The sequence below is a fragment of the Saccostrea echinata genome, unplaced genomic scaffold (genome assembly GCF_033153115.1).
Source record: "Saccostrea echinata isolate AGI-Se365-2 ecotype Australia unplaced genomic scaffold, CSIRO_AGI_Sech_v1 ptg000029l, whole genome shotgun sequence".
NCBI lineage: Eukaryota > Metazoa > Mollusca > Bivalvia > Ostreida > Ostreidae > Saccostrea > Saccostrea echinata.
In genome coordinates, this window is record NW_026889778.1 from 11,134,860 (window position 1) to 11,157,173 (window position 22,314).

Here is a 22,314-nt window from a genome sequence, read left to right on the forward strand (position 1 = left end):
CATTAATTTGCTATATTTCGTCCGAAAAACTGATGAATTGATCTACCCTCATCGAGATCGAGGAGAAGACAGGTAGAAAGTCTCTCACCCCAACTCTCTATCTTTCCTTAACAAATATATGTATATGCATAACTGGTGTGACATTGATATTTTCTCTCAGTAAATTTGAGTTAACGTAAAATAGATGAAAAAATTGAGATGAGCCGCATAACCTTTATTCATAATGTATCCACAATGATTCCTTAGAAAAAGGGGCATTTTCATGGTAATTAAAACATGCTATTTGACATGTCTAGCGTTTTAATGATATCAAATCACCGATTTAGAAGTAATCTGTCTGCATATTAACTTTTTTGAGAAAAAGTTATTAGTGAACGAGGTAAAAATTTCAGTCGAGTGAGTAATGTGGCTAAGGTTTATTTTCTTACTATCAAATAAATGAGTCAACCATAGCTTCATATATGTTCACGATAGATAGATAGATAGATAGATAGATAGATAGATAGAAAGATAGATGAGGGAGAGAAGGAGAGAATTTTCATGGTATGGAAAATCACAATTGCTCCCTTTTCCCTAAGAAAAATGCGATGTGTAAGTCACTTATCGACACCTACATCTACCGAGCTTATTAGAGACTGGATAAAATTTAAACAAGAAAAGAAGAAAAAGAAACGAAACTGTGCTATTAAACAATAATTCCTCCGTTATTTCTAAAATACCCATTTCCCTTTTATAACAGTTACGAGAACGTTTGGAAACAAGACAACTCCTAAAAATCTTTAAAACGTCTATATCTCAGATCCTGAAGTCATCACCGAAAAGTTATCCAACCAGGTTCAAATAATTATTTATCATACCTAAAAAATGCAAGAATATTGACCAAGCCGTGCACATTTTTTTTTAAAGTGCGTTAATATGGTCATTATTAACGCACTTTGAATTTTTTTTTTTAAAGTGCGTTGACGTGGTCCCAAAATTAACGCACTTTGAAATTTTTTTTCAAAGTGCGTAATTTTTCAAAGTGCGTTGTAACAATTGCAGGCTGCAAATTATACGTGTACATATTGTCGCTGGCGAAAATAAATGCCTACCCTCACTGCACATTTTGTCAGAGTTACAGAATATGGATAGTGAAGATGATGCTTTTTACAATGATAATGAATGTGATTTCGAAAAGTATACATTCAATTTTCATGAAGTCGTTTATATTTGTCTTTGTATATTCGGCTTTTATTCTCATAATTACGACTTACTTAAGTCGTAATAACGACTTTTTACCTCGTTATTACGACTTAAGAAAGTCGTAATAAAGACTTTTTATCTCTTTATTACGACTTAACAAAGTCTTAATAACGTCTTTTTTTATCTCGTAATTACGACTTTCTTAAGTTTTTATCTCGTTTTTACGAGATAAGAAGTCGTTATTACGACTTAATTAATTCGTAATAACCCTAACAAAAAAATACTATAGTAAACGATAGTTAACTATAGTTTACTATAGTTAACTATAGTACCAAAGTAAAAACTTTGGAACTTTGATTTACTATAGTAAAAACTTTGGAACTTTGATTTACTATAGTGAAAACTTTGGAACTTTGATTTACTATAGTGAAAACTTTGAAACTTTGATTTACTATAGTGAAAACTTTGGAACTTTGATTTACTATAGTGAAAACTTTGGAACTTTGATTTACTATAGTTAAAACTTTGAAACTTTGATTTATTATAGTGAAAACTTTGGAACTTTGATTTACTTTAGTGAAAACTTTGAAACTTTGATTTACTATAGTGAAAACTTTGGAACTTTGATTTACTATAGTTAAAACTTTGAAACTTTGATTAAGTACGATAAATCCCGTGGAATTATGTTTTTGATTCCCATTCTATTTCAAGTTTAAGATTCATAAAAGCTTAAGAGAACATTTGGAAAACGCGATCCCTCCCCTAAAAGAATAATGTACAAGATATGAATTTTAATGTAAAAGTTGTCGCTTGCGCCGACAAATAAGCAATATTTTTTTCAATGTATTTAATTTTAATGTTATCCAGATGAAACGTAAGTCTTATTTATGGAGGAAAAATATTATATTATAAAAAACAATTGTGTCATTTAGAATTAAAATATCTGCTTCATCAACTTCAGTCAACATGTATTTTTTTTTTAAATTTATAAATGTAAATATTGCATTTGAATTAACTACTTTGTATATTGAAATAAAGATGTACAACAAAAACCAGCCCCAACCAACCCCATAAATACGCCCTCCCCTAAAACAGCTAAATAATAAAAAAAATGAAAAAATAAATAAGTTGTTAAACTAATGAAAAAACTTCGAAAATATGATTAAGTATGAGGAAAACTTTGAAACTTTAATTAACTATAGTAAAAACTTTGGAACTTTGATTTTCTATAGTGAAAACTTTGGAACTTTGATTTACTATAGTAAAAACTTTGGAACTTTGATTTACTATAGTGAAAACTTTGGAACTTTGATTTACTATAGTGAAAACTTTGGAACTTTGATTTACTATAGTGAAAACTTTGGAACTTTGATTTTCTATAGTGAATACTTTGGAACTTTGATTTACTATAGTAAAAACTTTGGAACTTTGATTTACTATAGTGAAAACTTTGGAACTTTGATTTACTATAGTGAAAACTTTGGAACTTTGATTTACTTTAGTGAAAACTTTGGAACTTTGATTTACTATAGTTAACTATAGTAAACTATAGTTAACTTTAGTTTACTATAGTATTTTTTTTGTTAGGGAACGAGAAAAAAGTCTTTATTACGAGATGAAATGTCGTTATTACGACATAAGAAAGTCGTAATAACCAGATAGTAAGTCGTAATTACGAGATAAAATAGCGTTATTACGACTTTCTTGAGTCGTAATAACGAGATAAAAACTCGTTATTACGAAAAAAAAAAGTCGTTATTACGACTTTATTAAGTCGTAATAACGAGATAAAAAGTCGTTATTACGACTTTTTTTAAAAAAAAAAAAATTCCGTATTCCTCATTTGACCCTTCTAGGTACGGAAGCCCATTTACGACCTATCAAAATATTTTTGAATTCGAAATAACGAATTGTCGAATTCGTTATAACGAATTCAAAAAATATGTTATAACGAATTAAATTCGTTTAAACAAATTCTAAAATTTGTTATTACAAATTAAATTCGTTTAAACAAATCCCAATTTTTTTTTTATAACGAATTAAATTCGTTTAATCAAATTCAACCACTGGGGCCTATAGAAAAATATATATGAATTTGATATAACGATTAATCGAATTCGTTTTAACGATTTTAATTTGTGATAACAAATTAAGGAATTCGTTTAAACGAATTTAATTCGTTATAACAAATTTTAGAATTCGTTATAACAAAGTTAATTCCTTATAACAAATTTTTGAATTCATTAAAACGAATTCAAAAAAATTGTTATAACAGATTGAATTCGTTATAACGAATTCAAAGAAATTGTTATAACGAATTAAATTCTTTATAACAAATACGACAATATATCGTTCTATCGAATTCAAAAATATTTTTGATAGGTCCTAAATGGGCTTCCGTATCTAGGCTTTCGTACAATATGACAGAAGAAGCACGTGAGAATAAATAAGTATTAATTCTATAGAAACACATTTAATGTAAAGACTTTAAAAAAATGTCAACCTCCAAGTTCAATAATATCGGTACATATGGAAGTATAACAAAAAATAATATCTTGATAATCATTACTACCGAACAGAAACACTAACATCCAACCTCCAATTATATATAATGGGAAAAATGAATTTGCTGATTTATCAAGAATTCCGGTATCTTGGCATGTCATACTGGTGTACATCGATCCTAGACATAATTTTCTGACCAAAAAGTTTCCTCTCTGCATTATAAATGTAGATTCTTTACTTACACGACAGGCCCGTAGAACGCGGGGAGGAGGAGCAGGGGGGTCCGGCCCCCACTTTTTCTGAGTATAGTATTTTGCTATAGTAAATTTTCCTTTAGATACTGGTCCCCCCCCCGCCCCCCACGTTCTGTTGCTGTAAGGAGGAGCACTTTCAAATTCAAGGATTTGACATTTATTTATTTATTCATTGTTTGCTTGTCAGATTATTTTGGGAAGTTCCCTACCCCCGCCCCACTTTTTGGTCATTTTTTTTACTTGATTTCTTTCGGAATTTGCCCCCCCCCCACTTTTGAAACCGTTGCTACAGATGTTCACAGAACATATTGACGCCATGACAGTATGATCCGATGTGTGACTGTACATTTTGTCGCACGTTCTACAGGAGGAAAAATCTCGGTACATATTATCGCTGGTGACAATATGTTGCGATGGACAACAATATGTGCATTGAAGATAGGTACATTATCGCCGGTGTAACGAAGAATTTTGACCTGGCTTGAAAACCCCAGGAGGGCAGTCATATTTCAGGGTTGAATATTTAGACCAACGGTGTACATGTAGAACTCAGACCCTAGCCCATTGAAAATTGAGCCGCATCGTTGAATTTTTATTATTAACCCGGGTCAAAATTCAACAACATAAAACAAATATAACAAGAGGTCCAAGGGGTTTCACAATCACCTGAGGATAATACAATATAACACAACATTGTAAAGGATCCATAGAAGTATAAAACCGGAGATACTGTGAACGAGCTCACAAAATGATAGCCCCGCTTTAATTTTTTTGAAGTGCCCATTAAAATTTTGTAAATGTGACATTGACCTTTGATAATAAAATGACCCATCCTCTGGGCATAAGTAATCTTTTAGTGAAATATGGCTATTCGAATGTTTCTTCATAAGAAAATTACAGGCATGGCATGAATTTTACACTTTTTATACTAGTGAGCTTGAATTTGCCACATTGAGTTCGGGTCAGAAGCAGTCTTTGTACCAAGTCTGCCGTAACAAAAAATACTACAGTTAACTATAGTTTACTATAGTTAAATATAGTAAATCAAAGTTTCAAAGTTATAACTTTAGTAAATCAAAGTTTTCAAAGTTATTACTATAGTGTCAAAGTGAGCACTATAGTAAATCAAAGTTTGCATAGTGTCAAAGTTATCACTATAGTAAATCAAAGTTTTCATAGTGATCACTACAGTAAATCAAAGTATTCATACTGAACACTATAGTAAATCAGTTTTCATAGTAAACACTATACTAAATAAAAGTTTTCATAGTTTTCACTATAGTGTCATAGTTATAACTATAGTAAATCAAAGTGTCAAAGTTATCACTATGATTAATCAAAGTTTCAAAGTCTGCATAATGGTTTTTAAGGGGAAGAAGGACCTTTAGCTGAAAAAATACTTTTCATTCAATTTTTTTTATATCTTGTATATTTCTAATTAACGAGGTTCGCTCCTGAGCTTTTGAGCAGATTTATATCTTAACCTATATTTTAAAAATTCTGCATAATGTTTTAATTCTTGCAATAAAATTGGATTCTACAATGCCAATTACACTATATTCAGTTAAAACTCCATGATTAAATTCCATACCAAAAGCATTATGTGAGGAACTATATTTTGTGGCGGAAGGTTTTTTAGAAGAAAATGATCATTTTTTCTCTTTCGAAGTATTTAAAGTATGTTAAGTTTGGATTCCTATTTTTACATGCAGTCTACACACAGAGTTATTTTGTGCAGTGAACTGTTTTATACTGGTCCTAAATTATATATTAAATAAACTGTCATGAATTCTATCATCATATTTGATAAATATAGCAAATATATTGTGAAAATCGAGAAAAAAATATCCCTATTTTAAGCTTAAAATTAGCACTATTTTAGTAATATCTAAAAATTAACATCACAGACCCCCACTTTTTATTTTCTTTTCTGAATATATAAGATACTTTTAACCATTCTTGTTAAATTCAGTAAAATGTCATTACTTTCAAATGATTTTTTTGCTTGTTAAAATTCTAATGCCAGAAAAATGAATTTTTTTGAGTGCAAAAAGGTCAAATAATTGAACATGCGGAGTAATTTGAAAAAAAAATTCATTGTCACAAATTTTAATGTGTCTATTCAAGATGAAATAGGACTGTGTTTGTTCCCATAATTTATTTGAATAAAAAATATTGGAGGAAAAACTTTAAAAATTGATTTATGTGTAAGACATATTTACAGTGCAGAAAGGTCAGACTAAATGCTCTGTAGCGCCAAAAGAAGCGCATTGACCCCCAATTTTTGTTTTGATTTTTAATTAAGCTATGGGTATAAATTCTAAAAATATACTTGATAAAAAATTCTCAATACTTTTGATAGCAGGATCCAACCTCCTTAAGTATGTCCCACATATCATAAAGCAGTTATATCATCTGGTTTCTTACCTTATTTTGGAGATATTGATTGACAAATATTATGCCCTACGGTATCTAAGTGGAGTTTTAGTTCTCCATGTTTCCGGGCCCATTACTCTGTCCATAATGAGATTTTTAAAGTATATATGAAAAATATGTAAGTGAACATATACCTTTTTAAATATTTCAGAGTATGAATAGGGTTTAAAGTTCAAAAAAGCAAGTTTCATCTATCATCTGGATAGGGGAAATTACAAACTTTTTAAGACAACTTAAACAACAAAAAACGTAATTTACAAAAAATTCTATCATTCAATATTTTTAAATTTATGTTGAAATCCAAGTCCTTCAAATTACTGATTAACTGTAAAAATTTTGAATGGTGACGCTGACCTCAATATTGCACAGGACATCGTTAAAGACGACATAAGCAGGACAAAAACTTGTTGTTTACATTTCTCGAGTAGGGGAAAAACCAACTATGACGTCACACGTAAGCTAAATAAGCAAAATAAGATATACCTACATAAGATTTCCGTCAACAGCCATGCAAAAATAATTTTTATGTTCCCCGTTTCTCAAAATATTTCATCATATACTGATTATGACCTGTTTTACATAATAATACCCCCCTGTATTCACCGAGTATGATCTTGCTGTACTAACAGATCGTGTATGACGTCACCGACTTGTTGGACGCGCAGTTTAAATAAACAGAGGAGTGGATCAATTTTTTTTTTCATAATTTGTTAATGTCAAAAAAAATGTTAAACTTTTTATTTTTTCTACATAAGATGGTAATTAAAGAAAAAAAAATGTCAAAAATTTATACAAGAACTGATGCTTTACATGTTTTGCACTTATATAAATGGAGACTATGACGTAGTTTATCAGAGTCATGTGACCATGTGTCCTTCTTCCCCTTAAATGTTTTAAACATGATAACTACGCGGGTATGTTAAGGCTACACCCAGAGATATCCTACTTGCCTATACAATATGACGTCATAATAAGCTGTATGACATGAACTGTAGAGATAATGATTTCTTAATATCTATATTTGAAGTTTAATTTCAGGTCCAAGAAATGAATGGAATCATTCAAAAACATAATATAAACTAAATCTTGTCGTTTTTGGGTGGTATAATTAGCTAACTATTTATCACCGGGGTAAAATACCAAACCCATGACGTCATTACTATTGATCAAATATTTGCCGAGTGAAAATTAAACGTGACGAGAATTCATGTAAACAAATATATGAAATGGGAGTTTTGAAGCATATACCGTGAATGTTATGTGTGATTCATAAGGAATTAAAGATTAAGAATCAGGTACGCTGATTTATTCTTATCATGTTTTCTTATAATGAACGCAGGGAGTGTTTTGAAATCCCGATCAGCCTTTCCTCTGTCGTTCTATAACAACAAAGATGCAAAAGTTTAACACTACGCCGCACACTTTGAAACATAATTTTGGTTTGTATCGAAAGCTTGTATTCTATAGTGCTTGGAAAGTGCTGCTAGAATCGTGTGGTTACCATGAATTAATGACAATTTGTTGATCGTATGTACAAAATGTAAAAATTTTGGTAAGGTTTCATGCGAAACTTTGGAAAAAATTTTTCTGTGTCGGGAGAGTAGGATTCTAGCAGCACTTTCATGGCCCATTGATGTTTTTACATAATTATTTTTAGAAAAAGAAATGAATTATCCCCAGGGTAGTATTGAACTTTTCACTTTTTCATTAAGGCAATTTTTCTATTTATAGACGTCACGTGATGACGTCGTAGTGGAGTGCTTCCTTTAGCCTAAGACTCAATGACGTCTATACAATGGATAATAAAAGTAAATGTTTTATCTATGGCTTTTCCGATTTATCAATGTTATATTTTACGGAAAAAGTCTAAATTCGCTGAAATATGATCTGGGTACTGCCTTAACATACCTGCGTAGAGAAATTCAAAGTTTTAAATCTATTATTACTACAGTATATAATTTTCCGTGATAGAAGTTATTTAACTTCACATCATGGGTATTATCCAGTTTTACAGATTATCTCAATTTACGAAAGAATCTCTTAATTTCTTTTGTTTTCAGAATATCAGCATTCTCGTTTAAAGTCATCATTTCGTAAGTTCTATGGTCAATACAATGACCTTGTCAGCAAATACAATTTATCATTGAGTCAAATACTGACTGACGTTTTTCATACTAATTGTTAGGCCATTATTTACACACTGAATTGTCGACGGATTTTTCCGTTATTTCCGGATCATGACAAGGAGCACACGGCGGGTGTGACCGGTCGGCAGGGGATGCTCACTCCTCCATGGCACCTGATCCCAATTCTGATGTTTTGGAGGTCCGTGTTTGTTCTGCTCCTATTTTTGTATTGTTTAATGGACTTTTGAGCTTGAATACTGTTCGTTATCTCCATATATTTCATTCCAATAATTCCATGCACTTTGCATGTAATTCATTCTTTCCGATTTTTAAGTAGTTTTTATTTATTTATTATTTTATTTTATTTATTTATTTATTTATTTATTTATTTTATTATTTTTTTTTGGTTAAAAAATTGTCGTTTTCAAAGACTTCTACTGAATAACATTTCTAAAATGAATAATGTTTGTCTTTTATTTCAATTTTTTTTTATTTTAGTAAATAGCATCATTTAATCATAAGTTATTAAGTATATCAAAAAAGACGTATAGCGTAACCATCACATATACAACGATTTAAAGTATATTGGAGTGAAAACTTTAATTAATCAAAGTTTTCATAGTGATCACTATAGTTTTTCAAAGTTTTCTTAGTGTCAAAGTTATCACTATAAAATCAAAGTTTTCATAGTTTTCACTATAGTAAGTCCGAGGTTCTATGGTGTCAAAGTTTCCACTATAGTAAATCAAAGTTTTCATAGTTTTCACTATGGTAAGTCCAAGGTTCCATGGTGTCAAAGTTATCGCTATAGTAAATCAGTTTTCATAGTTATCACTATAGTAAAACAAAGTGTCAAAGTTATAACTATAGATAACTATAGTTTTCATAGTGTCAAAGTTGTCAAAATAGTTAACTATAGTTAACTATAGTATTTTTATGTTAGGGATGAGCTTCCAACGATTCTCCATTACAAAGTTATAACATAATCAATAATTTCATGCTTTTTCTGCCAGTGACCATGAACTAGGAATGGCATTTGGTCAGGACCATGACACACTCTCAAATCATGAACAATGTTTGTACCATGTATAAAAACTTCCAGATCGAGCACAGGGCAAAAAACAGTAGTTGCGGTCAATTTTGCAACAGGATCAATTTCCAACGCCTTGATGTCATAAGTGCCGAGGTAAAAGAAAACCACCAAGCTGTTGAAAAATGATCCCGGGTATTAATTTCATGGCTTTTGATAACAATTTTCACGTTGAAAAGCCTTGAAAAAAATGTCACCAAAAGATTTTGGAAATAAATAAGAACTTTTTTTTTTAGTTTGACTCCCCACTCCCCGTTTTTGCTTGTCAAACATTTTTCAGTGAAGAAGAAATTAAATAATAGCTCTATCTCTTGTCATCATAGAAATAAAATAATGTATTCTGTTATGTGAAGACATGAACATAAAAATCACTTTCATCAAAATTTCCAACCTCCCCTTTCCCTCCCAAATGGCCTTCCTGTGAGAGAATAATTCTCTACCTTTTGCGTGTCGTTAAATAAGTGGCTAGAAAACTCTAATATACAGTAATTTCAAACTACATGTATTTATGAATTGAAATTTTTTGTCTTTTGGATCATACTTAGCACTTTGACCATGAAAATAGCTCAGGTGGATTGAAAATGAATTTCGAAGTAGCTAGAATTTCAATTCGATGTTTTCTCAGATGCCTGTGTCGTTGTACCCGTCCAAATCATTGTCTATCATTAAATGTCATGACGATAACAGATAGAAATGACGTAAGCTGCAGATTTCCAATCTTGCCAGTTAATGTTCCGTGGTCTTCATTTTTTGTAAAAGTTGTATAATAAGGTATATTTTGAACAATATATTCTTTGTTAATATGTTTTACGGTGTGTCCGTTGGGGCGAGCGCAGTTGTACCATCAAAAACCTTTACACTGCTTTCACTTGTAACTTCGATCCGCCTCTTCAAACTTCCAATCCGCACGAGACACAGTTTAGACTGTGACGTCATATGACGTCGGAATTTATGGAGACAGTCGAGCGTCTGGTTGAACGAGATTGAACGAGTGCAATTTTGAAAGAAATACGTTGTAGAGTAAATCAATTATTTTTTGTTAAGTTTTAGCTCTCGGCAAACTGCAAGCATTTTATATTTTTATATTATTTTTAACGCCATTATCGCATGGAATCCTGGTAGTGAGGGAATTCTGGGAAGGTTTCACACTAAAATTTGCCTGGCGTATATGTCATTCCAACTTTCCCCTGTTCTTACACGTTTCGCTATAATCCAAACGTGACTTTTTAAAAATACATTCCATTATTCCTAAAAAATGTGTAAATGGAATTTTTAAATTATACATATACTGTTGACAAAAATGTTCATACTTCATTATTGTACCATCATTATTTAAAAAAAAATTAAATATACAATACACGCTATGACAAATCATTGCTTATATTAAGGTAGTCCGATCCTCAGGTTCTGAAAATCAGCTTTTAAGTAATGGAGAATGCTCACAAAAATGTCTCTGATTTCACATAGTAAAGTGAATTTACCCATGGTATTTCTTCAAAGTTCATAATTACTGTTAATCATATTATATAAGGAAAATTATCATATCTCAAATATATTTTCAGGAAATGCGAATAAAACACCAGCTATGCATTTTCTAATTGACAATTGATCAACAAATATAATTAAGGATAGAAAAATATAGGTATCCAGGCATTTGGAGAAAATTGCATCTTTTTTATAGTTCTTCTCTTTACTTCAATTATTATATAATACATAATGTAAAAAGCTTAATTGTGCTATCAGTGCTAGACATCACATATCACGTCTAATTTCATATCATGCTTTTACCATTGGTATCTAATGCTAGAATAAAGAAATTCAATTTCTGTAAAAATGAATTCATTTTTTTCTTTTATGGGTACAAATGTCAGGTTTTTACAAGACTGTTTGTAAGACTTCAAAGAACATTGAATAATATTGAGATGGATAAAATGAAAATTGTTGCACAAAAAGATCTCAATATCAAGCTTCATTTTAAGACTTTTTAAATAATTCCATGTAATTCTCAGACTTTTACAAAAAGAATCAAAACATCATTCTCCCTTTTCATAAATTAGAATAATTTCCTTATTAGCCACTCTTAGAGTTTTATAGCTCCATATATATTCAGAAAATCGTTCCAATTACCTTTAACTTTTCCATGATGGGATTTGCTGGACTAATTAATAGGGGTGTGATCTTCGGGAGAATCAGAGTTTTAATAAGAGTAATATGCCCCCCTGTAGATAACATTATTATCAACGCTCAAACTTATGAATGATTTCATTTTATTAATTTTTGGCTTAAAATTCAGATTATGCATATCTTTTTTTTTTTAAATAAATTCACACAGTATGTAAGACCTAAGACTGTAAATGGATCTTGAGATCATTTAAGGTTTTCAAAATCTTTCATAAATTGATTTGAATTATTTGACAAGGGTCCCATTTTTCAAATATTTCGATTTTTCATAGTTTTGTTTTAATGCTTAGTATTTTGCATATCCTCTACAAGTGATAATGCTGACTTAAATTAATACTTCCTTTTAAAAGTAAAACAGTGACATCTCCATATTGCAATGACTTATATTCTTTATCATTTACAACAACTCCTTTGATTGATACAATATTTCTTATCATTATGCCCATTATCTGTGCACAAACGAAAAAAAAAAAGATATGGGCAAATAGGGTCAGCTTGTCTGCATCACTTGCCTATACAATGTCTTAAAAAATCTGGGAAAAAAACAAACATTTTGTATAACACATAGTTTTGCATCATTAACTAGAGTTCTTACAGCATTCTGGAAATTTTCACCAAAATTTAAGAAAGTTACAACTGAAATATGTCGCCCGCGTGGCGCAGTGGTAGAGCGTCTGCGCTAGAGTCGCGGAGTAAGGAGTTGATCCTTACGTCGCGGGTTCGAATCCCACTGTGGGACGTGGAGATCGGTCCTTCGGATGAGACCGTATAAATCGAGGTCCCGTGTCGCAGTAGATCCCTCACTGCTCAATGGCTCTGAGTGCCGTGCATAGGTCAAAAGTTGCAGCTCTCCACCGGCGAATAGTGGCGTCTCGACATGAGTGAAAAATTCTCGAGAGGGACGTTAAACAACAAACAAACAACTAAAAATAAATTTCCACGAGACTGAGTCAAATGCCTTTTCAAAATTAAGTAAGAGAATTTATCCTGGAGTATTACTTTCATGATTACAATATTGAATGATATCATAAACTAATCTCAAATTTGCTCCTATATGTCTTCCTGCTGAAAACAACCGTTTTTATGTCATGGATTTTGTTTTAAAATGGGCTTCATGCATATGCAGTGTGCTAAGACACGGGATAATAGTTTATGAGATGTATTTAAAAGTGAATTGGCCGCCAGTTTTTAAGGTATTTTGGGGTTTTCGTCCTTTGCGTAGAATCGAGATAATTCTTTGAGTTTGTGACTCTGAAAGCTTTCCAGAATCAATACTATATCTAGAGGAATTAAATATATAGGATCCAATATCCGACCAAAAAGAAATGAAAAATTTTGCAGTGAATCATTTGTTCCCGTTGGTTCGTTTGGTTATTTCTAGTTCCAGCTGATTTTTCATGTTCTCTGATATTCAAGATTTACATCATCCAGAAAAAGAACCCTATTTGCATGCAATGACTTGTTAAAGGTTTATACCTCATCTAAAATTATGTCTTGTTTATTGACCTCTATTCCCTGATCATTCACAACTTTATAATTTTTTTGTTGAAATGCTTTCTTTTTTTCAAGTGGAGCAGAATAGTCCAGAAGGGTTCACAAGATTAGAGCTATTTTTTTAGGTTTTGTATATCTAGCCTATTTTAAGGATTGTTTATATAATGATAACACACTTACGGAAGATCTTAAACTAAATTCCAGTCTCTACAAATAATAACAAAATCATTATCATATTCCTCTACTGTATTACCAATATCTGACGAATGTAGAACTGTAGATCATCCGTGGATTAACCAAAATACTTTATATTTGTTGTCCAACACCATATAATGAAATATCCATTAATATCATATTTCATTGTAGAAATATTAACAGCTATGCCATTATTAGTCAGATTAATACAGAAGTATCTTCAGGTAGTTTAGATTCAAGTTTGTTCAAATCATGACCCCCGGGTAGGGCGGGGCCACACAGGGTTTTACAGAGGAATACATAGGGGAAAATCTGAAAAAAATTATTCTGCTCAAGAACACCAAAGCCATGATTTTAGTAATATTGATATGGAAGTATCATGAGGTAGTGTAAATATTAGTTTGCTCCCCCCCCCCAACGTAAACGTTTTAATACTTAACAGAGTTCTGCTTTTTCCTTGTCAATGTTCTCAGGTGGGTGATGTGGCCCATGGTCCTCTTGTTCTTCAAGTGATTTGCAAGATCAGTGGGTATTGCTATATATGCCCGTATGAACAGTTGCTGTTCTCGGATGGTGAAGAATAAGGTTGCCGTCGGCCAGTCTCACGAATTTCACAATAATTGCCTCTGGTGCATCTGGTTTGTATGTATTAAATTGATTTCTTGGTATTCTGTGAAAATTTTTGATTACAATGGCATTTGTCGCTTTTTTTTTGGATTCTGCAGGTTGTGTTTCAAACACTCAAGAACATGCAGCCTCCGAAAAGTTTTCTTGATCAGACTTAGGGACACCATAAAACAGTAAGTTATACTATCTTGAACAGTTTTATTGGTGTGCCACATATTCCTGTAGCTCCTTGAGCTGAGTCTCCAGTTCTTTAATCTTCTTTTCCTGGGGATCCACCCTCTCGTTTCCAGCTCTGTTATTCTAAAATCCTGGTCTACAGGACTGTTTATATGTCTTTAAAATCTTTTTTTTCAGTTTTGATAAGGATTTTTCAACCTTGTCTACTTTATCTCCCAAAAATTTGAGGTTACCATTCTAAGAGCTTTCTAACTTACTAATGACCTTCATAAAAGAGTCATTAAATCAATGTTACAAGTAGATACCTCTTCGAGCTCCTGTTCTTCTTTCGAGCTTTGTTTTCTGTCATCTTTATCCTGCTGTTTATCTTGCTTTGTTCTTCCCATGTTCTTTTTCCGAATTTACTCTGTCGTTTTCCGCCACCGGGAAGTATTTGGTAAATATTGGTGCATCAAGAAACACAGAAAACGAAAATAAGTCAGCCTCTTATATCATTATACTCTGCTAAATCCCACACCTTAATTTACTGCTTTCATTTACCTCGCTTTTCGTTTCCCGAAAATTTCATACCATTGATGCGCGCCGCAATACCGAAAGTCCTATTTTACGTGATAATGGTAGAGTAATTTTTTTTCGTTTCATTTCGAAGCGGTGAATAAAAAGCAAATTTAATGTTTTTCTTTGCATGATCCCTCACAAAAAAATACTATAATTAACTATAGTCTACTATAGTTTACCATAGTTAACTATAGTTTACTATAGTTTACTGCAGTTAACTCTGGTTTACTATCATATCAATATAATATAATATCAAAGTTTTACTTTAGTAAATCAAAGTTTTTACTTTAGTAAATCAAAGTTTTTACTTTACTAAATCATTATTTTTACTATTGATTTCAGGTTGTTATATTTTAAGTTTTCCAATGAATACATGCACATTTTTATACAAAATGGAAATATTATTTATATATGTCATTTCCATATTTAATGTTTTGAAATCACAAAAAATTCTGAAGTAAAGTTTCATGGTAAATCAAAGTATCAAATATTTACTATAGTTGATTATAGTTAACTACAGTAAACAATCGTTTACTATAATATATTTTTGTTAGGGATAGTAACGTTTTTCAGTTTAAAAATAATCAATTTTAAGTCGCTTTGTATATCTGTGATGACATGATTGATTGTCATGTTTCATGTTGTATGTTTTTTTTTTTACCTTCCTTTCGAGAATTTTTCACTCATATAGAGATGTCACTATATACCGGTGATGGGCTTCAAATTTCGACATTTACCCGACGCTAAGTGCCATTGAGCAGTGAGGGATCTTTATCGTGCCAACGCCTGTTCTGACACGGGGCCTCGGTTTTTAAGGTCTCGTCCGAAAGACCCGATACTTTCACATCTAATACCGGACGCTTGACGAAGGAAGAGTCACTACCTATGTCTACATCTTACGTTTGACGCGGGGCGGGGAACGAGAATCGAACAAAGTCCTTCCGATCACAAAGCCAACACCCTTCCACTAGGCTTTCCTGACCGGTCACAGATACCGGAAGTGGAAGTGACCAGACCATATATCGTCTCGGTTTTTGAAGTCATTGTCAACTTCAATAACTCCAGCAATCACCATCAAAATGACTTGCAAGAGCAAAGTTCACACTGTGACTCAAACACTTCTTAGGAGTATATTTTACAAAGCTTTTATATTTCTTTACTTTTGCATGTGATTCTTGTCAGTTTATGTCCAAATGCAAATAGCAAATTTCTGGAAAGAGTAGATGGCAATTAACAGTGAATAAGGTGAATAACAATACATGTTTTGTACACTTAAGGAATGGAGCTTATTTTAACCTATGTTACACGATATAACTTAACTTGGGGCAGTTTATGCTTTATAAACCGCGAAGCACTTTATAAAAAGAGTAAACTGCCCCAAGTTATGTTATATAAAAAATTAAATAAATAAATAAAAAAAAAATAAGCTTCATTCCTTATAAATTAATTTCAGTGTAGACAATAAGACAATTTTTCCTCCGAAAAATGGCTTCAAATTGAGCATATTTTAAAAGTAACGTGAAGCGGAGTAATACGCTTTTGACGTAACTCATTGTGACGTAGGCAACTTATGTTATACGATATAAATGAAATCTTTTATCCAATCAAATTACGTGTTACAACTAAAATTAAATTATTTCCCATTAAAATACATGCACTGAGGTTGGAAAGGAAAACATTTTTAACAGGGTTTAAATTCTTATCAATCATTTACATACAAAGTAGAATGACGGTGACAGAGATTATAGATAGCATATGTGTGCAGTTCACCCTCTAACAGGTACAAAATAGATACATTTTTATCAGTTAGTAAAATTTATTGCATGTGACAATCATCCCAACTCAGATCACAAAGAGGCGTATACAGGCGCAGGTAAGTGGGTTTTTTTTTTCTTTCTTTATGATTTCAGCTTCTATTGAAAGACTATTAAGGATTTCTTCTTATTTTTCTAATTTTGATGAAATTTAATCCAATTCGATCATTCATTACTAATAGCTCACTATTCATTTTTTTAGGTTTAAAGTTGTACCTTTAAATGCATTTCTAATAGCCGATAAATATGTAAAAACAAAATACTGCAAGTATTTTTATATGACCATGTCTTTGTTTTTATTGCATCCTTTCAATAGGCTATTGACTAGTTTTGCAATCATAAAATAACACCTTCTGTGTTTACATTATTCATATACATGTATGTAATTCATATTTTTCAGTATTGTGCATTTTAACGCAAGACAGTCAGTACTGAAATAAATTTCAAGTTAGTTTTCTCCAACAATATACACTAAGTGTTCTTCTCATGTTCACTTCTGCTAACTAACCTTTAAAATATTTTACTAAAATGATTGAGTTAGATATACTTCTATTTACTATGATCATTTTTAGTGAATGCCTTTCATCCGTTTTTTCATAACTCAAATTCATGGCCACCGCTACCACAGCCCAGGACGTGGTGCAATGTGACATTTGCAAGAACAATGTAGTACACTGTGATGTATGCTTTGTTAAACTGTGCAAAGTTTGTGTCGGAGAGCACTTCTCAAAAGAGCTCTCAAAAGCACACAAAATTGTTGACTTCAAGGACAGGAAATCCACTCTCATCTTCCCTCAGTGTACCAATCATTCTGACAGCCTTTGCGAATCTTTCTGCAAAGACTGTAATATTCCTCTTTGCCGTAGATGTGTCATTTCCAGTGACACACATAGGAATCATCAGCTCTCTATAATATCAGATATATTCAGGTCAAGGAAGGATGACATTTATAAAGATTTTGAAGAGCTCAAAGAAACTATTATCCCTACTCACCAATTCATTGCCTCCAGTGTTCATTTTCGGTTGAGGCAGCTAGAAAGCATTTATAAGAATATCAAAAGAGCCATAAGAAAACATGGAGAAGACTGGCACAAAGAGGTAGACAAATGTGTAACTGAACTTAATGCGTCAGTACAGGAGGTGGAAGCCACACATATCAATGCTCTTAAAGAGCACCAAGATGATATTACTAAAAGATTAGGAAAAATTCAAGATGGCGTACAGCAATGCAAAAATTTAATGGAGTCTAATGATATCTCTCTCGGTTTGAATTATACCTCACTTAATGAAGAATACAGACACCTCCCTGACAGACCTGTTGGGAATTTTCCAGTTTTCACACCATTTCAAATTATTTCAAATGAATTTAAAGATTTGTTTGGTAAATTAAAAGGTCTCGCCATCAAGCAAGAAAAACATGGCTACAGCATGAATACAAAATATAACTTATCAAAGAAGTTATCCTCACCTATACTTAAACACCTGGCTGATAAACCAAATTTCTGGACCTCAAAAATAAAAACTTTTGATAATAGTTTGTGCCACTCAACAACCAATGAGCTTAAGATGGGATTTTTTTTTCGCAGCTGTCCGTTTAAAGGATGAAATATGGATAAGCAGAGATAAAATAAAAATTTTTAACTGCGATCAGGCTTCGCTTGTCAAGTCAATCACCACCAAGACACCAGACAGCGTTGAAGATGTAGTCGTGACAAATGATGGAAAACTGGCTTATACTGTTTACACTGATAATATCACAAATATTTATATTAATATGAAGAATGGCGTAAGAGATAGCGTAAGAGAAAAGGTGATGACACGTCTTGAGAACTGGAGATGTTGTGATATGTACAGTACCTCCTCTGGTGACCTCCTGGTTATCATGGAATGTGTTAATGAAAAACAGACAAAGGTTGTCAAATATGCTAACTCTGATGTGAAACAAACTATTCAATTTGATGATGAAAATGAACCTTGCAAATACATAAGTGAGAACAGAAACTTTGATATCTGCGTGGCTGACTGGGGAGCTGCAGCAATAGTGGTGGTCAATCAGGCCAGTAAACTAAGATTTAGATATACTGATATATTTCTGCTCTAAGGAATGAACCATTCAAACCAATGGGAATCAGCACAGACAGTCAAAGTTTCATCCTAACATTAGATAAAAACAATCAGTGTATCCACATTATAGACCAAGATGGACAATTTCTCAGTTACATTGATAATCATTGTAAATTTACACCTAGGGAACTTCGTCGTCTCAGCTACAATGATTGTGAATTTTCTCGTTGGAGACTTCGTCGTCTCCGTTACAATGATTGTGAATTTTCGCCTTTGGGGCTATGTATAGACAAAAATGATAATCTTTTCGTTAATTATGGTAGGTTTGGAGATTGTAAAATTATTTATGAATGCAAATACTTAGAGATATAATACACTTGAGCTTCAATATAAGGTAAAAATATTCTCAGGCAGTGTGGTGAAAACTTTTAAGAGGTCGTGGCGTTAAAAAATTTAAAATCTACATTTTTGTTTGTTAATTTTTCACTGATTTGTTTGTTTGTTTCTTGTTTGGCTGTGTGTCATTTGTGATATTGTATGGGTATAAGGGTGCATGTTTTGTGTGTAGGTATAGTTTAATGTGAGTGATTTAAAATAACAAAACTTTATGATAACATGATATCCCCTTTAAAGAGTTAATGGTAATTAAGAATCAAAACGGCATAAATCTATTAAATATTTATGTTTTAAGGATGACAATTTAACAGAATTTAAAACCTTAATCCTTTGCAATCTAATACCTCTACAGTATTTTATATATATATATATATATATATATATATATATATATAGAAAGCACAAAGAAATTCACTTTTTTATAAGGATAACCACTTCCGCCCCAGCCCGGGGTTGAACCATCGACCTACGGAATCTGTCTCCTGGCAGTACAGGAACAGCGCGCTAGACCGCTCGGCTATCTAGGCAAGTCTAAAAACTTGCTTTCGATGCCGATGGAATTCTCGCGGCACTGCTCTACACTACACGGTCATTGAGAATGGAAGTGAGATACAGTTATTTGGACATTAGTTTTATTAGAGGATCGTTACCAATACACGTTGTAATGAAATTAATTTTTATTTTTAAAGAACATTTTACAACAACTCTTAAACTAACATAACTGCCCTAAGTGAAGAAATATTAAAATAGAAAGCACAAAGAAATTCACTTTTTCATAAGGATACCCACTTCCGCCTTTCATATATATATATATATATATATATATATATATATATATATATATATATATATATATATATATATATATATATATATATATATATATATATATATATATATATATATGAATAATATTTAATATTAAATACGTCAATGCTGTTGGATAGAAAAAAAACAGTGGGGCTACCATAGATAATCAAAGTTTTACATGGGACCATATAAGAAAAAAGAGGCAAAATGGCCTTAAAGGGGCTTAGACACAGATTAGAATTTAATATTTTCTCAAATTTTCTGTATAATAATATCATGAATTATATGTTGCTATAGAATTTCAAACGGAAATATAACAAAAAACTTATTTTATCTGGAAATTATTGAAACTACGAATTTTGGGACGCGTTTGATTGACACATCCTTGCACTTTCGAAACGTAAACTTTATCCTTAGTACTTAAAAGAAGAAATTCTGTTGTGTTTTAATGAAAAATATTAAAACTATAATCCAGAAAATTCAGAGTAGAAATGCGAGAAAGCAAAACCAACTCACCAGCATTGTCAGTCCGTGCTCATTGATGTGTGCAGAGTTTAACAAATTGAACACACCCCGTCAAACGCAAACATTACCAAGAGATGTTTGTGAAACACTTACATGTATGCCCCCCCCCCCCCCAAGTAATTGGACTTTCTCTAAGTCCAAGGGCATAACTCTGTCAAAACTTGCTCGATCGTACCCATAACGAAACTTTACCTACATATTTTTATGATAAATCTGTATATCAAACAGCTAAACTAAATCCACGAAGGGGCTAAATCGGTCTTTTTTTTTCAGGAAAATTAAACTAAGGGGAAGAAGAAAATTAACAATAGAAATATTATCCTTGGGTATCAAACTTTTATAGTTTATGCCAATTTTTTTTATTTGATGAGGTCATATTTGTACAGAAAACGTCTAAACACGTGCACTTTGATAGTTTTTATCAAAATAAAGCATTTTTTGCGTCTTTGATTCAAATTTTTGCTGTGGCCACACCCTTCGAACAAAATAAAATTTATACCATTGAAAAGAGGATTAAAATATGAATAAATAAAGTACATTTTTATTTTGTTCGAGGGGTGTGGCCACATCGAAATTAATACTTTTTGTTCGATTCAAATATCTTAGCACCGACTCACACAGTGAAAATAGCGGGGATTACCCTACATTAATAAGAAAGAAAAGGATTCTATATTGTTTTTTGTAAATATTAAAAAGTTTCGAAATGCGAATGCTATATTTATTATAAGTTATTTTGTGTTGTGGTGCAAAAAAGTACGAAAAACTCTCGCTAAGCATGACTGCATATAGATGCAATAATGTCGACATTTTGTGTACTATATACGTGCCTCAGTCCTCACCCAAGACTTTTCCTTCAAGTAGCTGAACTATATCTATCTCATCATTATGCTGAAATGTTTAAAAAAAAAATAATGTGTTCTCTTTTCCTCTTACAGCCTATTTATTTATGCTTTGAATTTGTTTTCCAACTCCCGGCTCCTCGGGACCATGGTCACTATGTAATCAAAGGGAGATCACCCGAGAAACTTGAAACTTTGAAACTTTTTTGCCAGTAGCTGTTTTTCGTATATTTTTGTTTAATTACAAAGAGTAACGACCCGAAAACGTCCAGGTTAAAAAAATCTCATATACAATATGTATACGACATTATGATTACTTTATCGTCTTCTGTACTCATTAGCGCCTATCTATTTGTAGTTGTGTTAGATATTGCACATGGAGAAACGAAACGTAATTTTAAATATATGAAAATTGTGAGTAAAATATTAAAACTGGTTTTGAACTATATGAAAGACTTAGATGTTGTTATGTTTCAATTTAATTTTCACTTCTCACCAGATAATCATTACTTTATGATTTTATGAAAAGGGTTTATAATAGGTACTCCTCAACATGGGAGTGTGTAAGATATGATTATATGATAAGAAAACGATTAGTAAGCTATAACTAATTCGATTGTTTTTGTCATCCGAAATCTCTTTTCATATCTATTGTGGGTATATAAAAAACGTTTCTCTTTGATGATATAACATATTTATCATAATTAGTGTACTTTATTTCGATTAAGTAATTCACATTGAATAAAGCGGTATACGTGCCATTTCCGTTTATCTTGTTTTTTTAAACTTCAGGTTCTGTTTTGAAATTCAAATACTTTGGAAATCTTGTGTTTTCGTTGGACTCTTAATTTTTTGGCGGCCGATTTGATGCTTTGTATCACTCTTGTTTAAAAGTCTGTAGTTCCTTCTTTCCTGACAATCTGTGTTGCTCAGGATTGCCGTCTAACGTCACTATTTTACATGTATTACATGTATGAACTACAATTTCATTTCAAATCAGGCCCGTAGGAAGCAATTTCAGTTGGGGGGGGGGGGGGGGGA

At 31.9% G+C, this 22,314-nt stretch overlaps 1 protein-coding gene across 1 annotated transcript; it reads left to right on the top strand.

Moving 5' to 3' along the window:
- Nucleotides 1-17,248: 17,248 nt before the first annotated feature.
- Nucleotides 17,249-18,740, top strand: LOC133194963 (E3 ubiquitin-protein ligase TRIM45-like). The gene is made up of 2 exons (XM_061330856.1): nt 17,249-17,903; nt 18,226-18,740. Exons 1-2 carry the CDS (start codon nt 17,249-17,251, stop codon nt 18,738-18,740), a joined length of 1,170 nt encoding a protein of 389 aa, XP_061186840.1.
- The last annotated feature ends 3,574 nt before the right edge of the window (nt 18,741-22,314 follow it).

Bases quoted from the DNA above. Each gene is read 5' to 3' on its own strand.
- LOC133194963 (XM_061330856.1), top strand. From the start codon at position 17,249: ATGGCCACCGCTACCACAGCCCAGGACGTGGTGCAATGTGACATTTGC. The intron at 17,904-18,225 runs GTTTGAATTATA...TTTTTTTCGCAG, and splicing joins GTCTAATGATATCTCTCTCG to CTGTCCGTTTAAAGGATGAA.